Source organism: Rhea pennata, chromosome 5 (assembly GCF_028389875.1).
Source record: "Rhea pennata isolate bPtePen1 chromosome 5, bPtePen1.pri, whole genome shotgun sequence".
Taxonomy (NCBI): domain Eukaryota; kingdom Metazoa; phylum Chordata; class Aves; order Rheiformes; family Rheidae; genus Rhea; species Rhea pennata.
This window is the reverse complement of record NC_084667.1, coordinates 31026967-31030850: the sequence shown is the minus strand read 5'-3', so window position 1 is coordinate 31030850 and position 3884 is coordinate 31026967. Positions and strand designations below refer to the sequence as shown.

The following is a 3884-nucleotide window of genomic DNA, read 5'->3' as shown; positions in this document are numbered from 1 at the left end:
CTTACACAGCCACGTATTAGTTCAAGATATACAACTGTAAAAATATAATTATATAAAAAAGTATGAAAAGTACAATTATAAAAATTAAATCCAAAATATTTTGATTACATTCCCTCAGAAAAGTTAGGCAATAACTTTGGAATGCCATTATCTTCGTTTCAATATTCCATGACATTATTTGCTTTTCAATGAAGAAGTTACCATTAACTATATATCAATGAAATTTTGTAAGAGTTACGAGAATTAGAAATCTCTGAAATCCACATTATAAAGACATGAATTATATTCCGACGCACTCTCACTGCTACCGCCTTTGCATACTCAGTATTTCATCTGATCTCTGTACGTCTAACCTCTAATTCTTGCTCCTGCCTAATGAGTAATGCAATCAGAAAGAAAAAAGAGCACTTGTAGCATTATAAAGCTGTAAAACCACCACCAGATGGCACTTAGAGATAGCATGACCCACACCTTAACATTAGCAGCACACATTTGCTGAAAGCACGAAATAAAGAACTTTATGGTTCATAATACTAGCATCCAGCAAATAAAATCCTGTATCACAATGATCTGCTAGTCCACATATGTTAGAAACACTGTATCTGACTGTTATCAGTAACTACAGAACTACAGCACCTGTGTTATGCTCTCTCCTCTAATATTTTCCTCTTCAGTGCACACAAGTACCTTCCTCATTCAGCTGAAAATCTCCCTCCTTTGTGTTCCGAAATTTCTCTTTTCACTACTTCATCAAGTATGTGTTCCATTCATAAAATATGTAACTGGCACTTGGCTGTAAAATTTTAAATAATTAATAATGTAAGCACATTGCATATATCACAATCTGTTTTGACTCTTCTCTTGAAATTGGGTGCATTCCCTAAACGGTGCACATGAAAATAAAACACCGAACTCTTGCCATTATCTCTCAGCTTCTACCACTTTTAATAGCACTGTCAATCTTCTGATAGTTAATGTCTGTAGATCTGCTAAATTTAAAAAGAAGCATTCACATCAATACTGGCTCACAGGACAGAACACTACATCTAAGTGGAAGCCTGTATCTAGAAATAGGTTATACCAAATTTATCATTTTATTCATGGGAAAATTTTAAAAATAGAATTCTTTTCTAGAGCACAAACGATCCCTTAAGAGCTGTGTGGAGCTGAAGTCTGCTCAAGCCTACATTAATCCTGCACTGGGCTTTTCACCTTACTTTAAATGAAATAAATGAGGGTTCATGACTGCAGGGGTTATTAGGGTTGCCTGGAACACCTCAAAACCCCTCAAATCCACCACAGATGTCCTCTCTCAGCAAGCCCAAGAGGGTTTTTTTGGCCTGACCTGAGCTGCACGGAAGTTACCACCAGCACTGCTAGTTACTGCCTTGGACTGCAGGGGTTTTGTAGTGCCTGCTAGAAACATGCCTAGAACTGCAGAACGGCCGACTGCAAACTATCAGCTTGCCACACAGGGCTAATGATAGCTCTGACTGTCAAATCCAATTGAAGCCACAGAAGCTTTTCATGGAAGAATAATTAAAAAAGCCCTGAACAGCAGGTGTGCAGAATGTATATATGAATAAGCCACCTTGAAAATAAAATTCTGTTTAACTCATTACCAACCTCTTCGCATCCTCAAGATGTGGCTCCCCTATTCATGTTTAGCCTGAGGATAAACTGCTGAAATACAATTATTAGAACACCTTGGTCAATTCCTTTTAAATTTGATACTTGCAGAGTCTAATGCACCCCTGAAATACCACATCACAGATGGAGAAATTAAACTGTGAGATATAGTACCTGTCTCCTGGCAGGAAAATTCTCAGTAGTTCCAGAAACTTCAGCTCAACTTGTGCAGCGTACGTTCAAATCAGCCATTTTAAACGAGGAGTTTAAAGCCTCAGGACTCTGGTATTCATTCTGAAGGAGAAGGGAGAGAGCGACAGAGATATCGCTTTGAGGGGAGTGTTTCGCCCAAGCAAGGCCCTTCGCGGCGGCGCCATCACCTCGCAGGGCCGCCACGACCGCCGCGCCTCGCCCGCGCGGCCCCGCGAGGAAATGGCGGCGCCGCCCAAGCGGCCGCGCCCGCGCTGCCTCCTCCGTCGCGGGCGCCCCCAGACCGGGCGGCGCCTCGCCCGGCGCGGCCTCGCCGGGGCCGCAGCCCGCCGCCGCCGGCCGCTCTCCCCGGGCCGGGGCGCCCGCGCCGCGCCGTCGCCACGACAACCGCCGTTGGCGGCCGGGCCGGCGACGCCATGAGCGAGCAGCGCCCGCCGCCGCCGCTCTACTTCCCCCCCTTCCACGACCGCGCCGAGCCCGCCGCCCCCGCGGCCGACCGCGGCCGCCCGCGGAAGCTCTTCACGCCGTCGGGCGGGCTGCGGGCGCCGCCGTCGGGCGGCGCGGCCGGGGCGCCGCGCTGGCCCGCGGGACTGGCGCCCATCGCCTACGAGCCGCTGCGCTTCTTCTGCCCCGCGGCGGAGGGCGGCGGCGGGGGAGCGGCGCGGCGGCCCGCGGAGCAGCCGCAGCTGGACGGCGAGATCTGCGAGCTGGGCATCCGCCTCAAGGAGCTGGAGCTGCTGGCGCTCATCGGCGACGGCTTCGACCCCCACCAGTGTGCGTGGGCCGCCGCGCCGCCCCGCGCCGCGCCGCGCCGGGCAGGCTGTGGCGCGGGTGCCTCGGGGCCAACCGCGCCGCCGCGGGCGCGTCCGCGCTGCTCCGAGGCCGGCGGTGACCCCAGGCCGCTGGAGGCTTGCAGTAAATACTGCAAGTTCGGCAATTTAATTTCAAAACTCACTGGGCGTGAAGGAAACGCAGAAAATAAAGTAGTGCAGCAGATCATAAAAAAGCGCAGCTTTCCCGAAAAGAGGCGAGGAGGCTGCGGGCCTTTCCTCGGAGGCCGGGGCTGCGCGTCGGGGGTGGTGGAGGTGGCGGAGCGCAGAGGTTACGCGAGCACGGAGCAAAGCGGCAGCAGGTGAACATCGCTTCGAGGAAGCTCTCGAACCCCGATACGCAGTTCGCACCCATCGCTTTCCATTAAGAGGAAATCAAGATTTTTTTTTTTCCTTTGTCATAGTAATATCTATTTTACCATTTTAGTATTACTTTCAATGCTCGTGAGAAATTCTAGTTCAAATATTTTCTAGGCAGGAAATTACAGCTTGGTTAGTTTAACATAATATGAGGGGGTTTCTTTTGGTAAAGCATTAATGACAGAATTAATGACAATTTATGTTTCATTCCTGTTTAGACAAACTTTTGAAGGCACTGACAGAAGAAAAGATACAAGGCATAAAAACAAGGCAGAAGCTAAAGAAACAGCAACCAACATGATGAGGATTATTTTGGCTGGATATTCTGTCAGTATATCACTATAGAGTATTTTAATGGATCTTCCATATTATTTTTCTACTTAACCACATGCAATTCTGTAATACAGTATATTTTCATGTTGACCTTTTTGTGTGTTATTTCTTCAGCACTAGGTATTTCAAACCCAGATGGGTCTTAACATTTCTTCTCCAGCTACTATAGACAAACAGGGTAGACACTGTTTTCATCAGAAATGCTAGAAATTAACATTGCTAATGTCAGGATTCCTTCCAGTCCTGTAGTGAGGTTCAAGGTACATGTAGCAAAAAAAACCAGTAATTCCAGTGTTGCTCCAATACAGTATTTAGTTTTTGTTCCAAATACAGTAAATGCAACTGAGAGTAAATAGATACAGTTAATAAAACCACTATGGCTGAGAAATAAGTTTTAGAAAACTACTTTCATATTACCAAAAAACACATTACAAACTATCATAGTGCAGTAGTTTTTCTACTGTGCAACTGTACCACCAAATTAAAGGAGTTATGGCTTGAGTTAATTTTTAACAAAACAGT

The 3884-nt window shown here is 47.0% G+C and overlaps 1 protein-coding gene across 1 annotated transcript; it reads left to right on the top strand.

The window, feature by feature from the left end:
* Nucleotides 1–2255: 2255 nt before the first annotated feature.
* C5H11orf91 (chromosome 5 C11orf91 homolog) lies at nucleotides 2256–3330 on the top strand. Its single transcript, XM_062576311.1, has 2 exons — nucleotides 2256–2613; nucleotides 3248–3330. Exons 1-2 carry the CDS (start codon nucleotides 2256–2258, stop codon nucleotides 3328–3330), a joined length of 441 nt encoding a protein of 146 aa, XP_062432295.1.
* Nucleotides 3331–3884: the final 554 nt, after the last annotated feature.

Excerpts from the sequence above, each read along its gene's own strand:
- C5H11orf91 (XM_062576311.1), top strand. The coding sequence starts at position 2,256 with ATGAGCGAGCAGCGCCCGCCGCCGCCGCTCTACTTCCCCCCCTTCCAC. Across the intron at positions 2,614-3,247 it reads CGGCTTCGACCCCCACCAGT|ACAAACTTTTGAAGGCACTG; the intron begins GTGCGTGGGCCG and ends ATTCCTGTTTAG.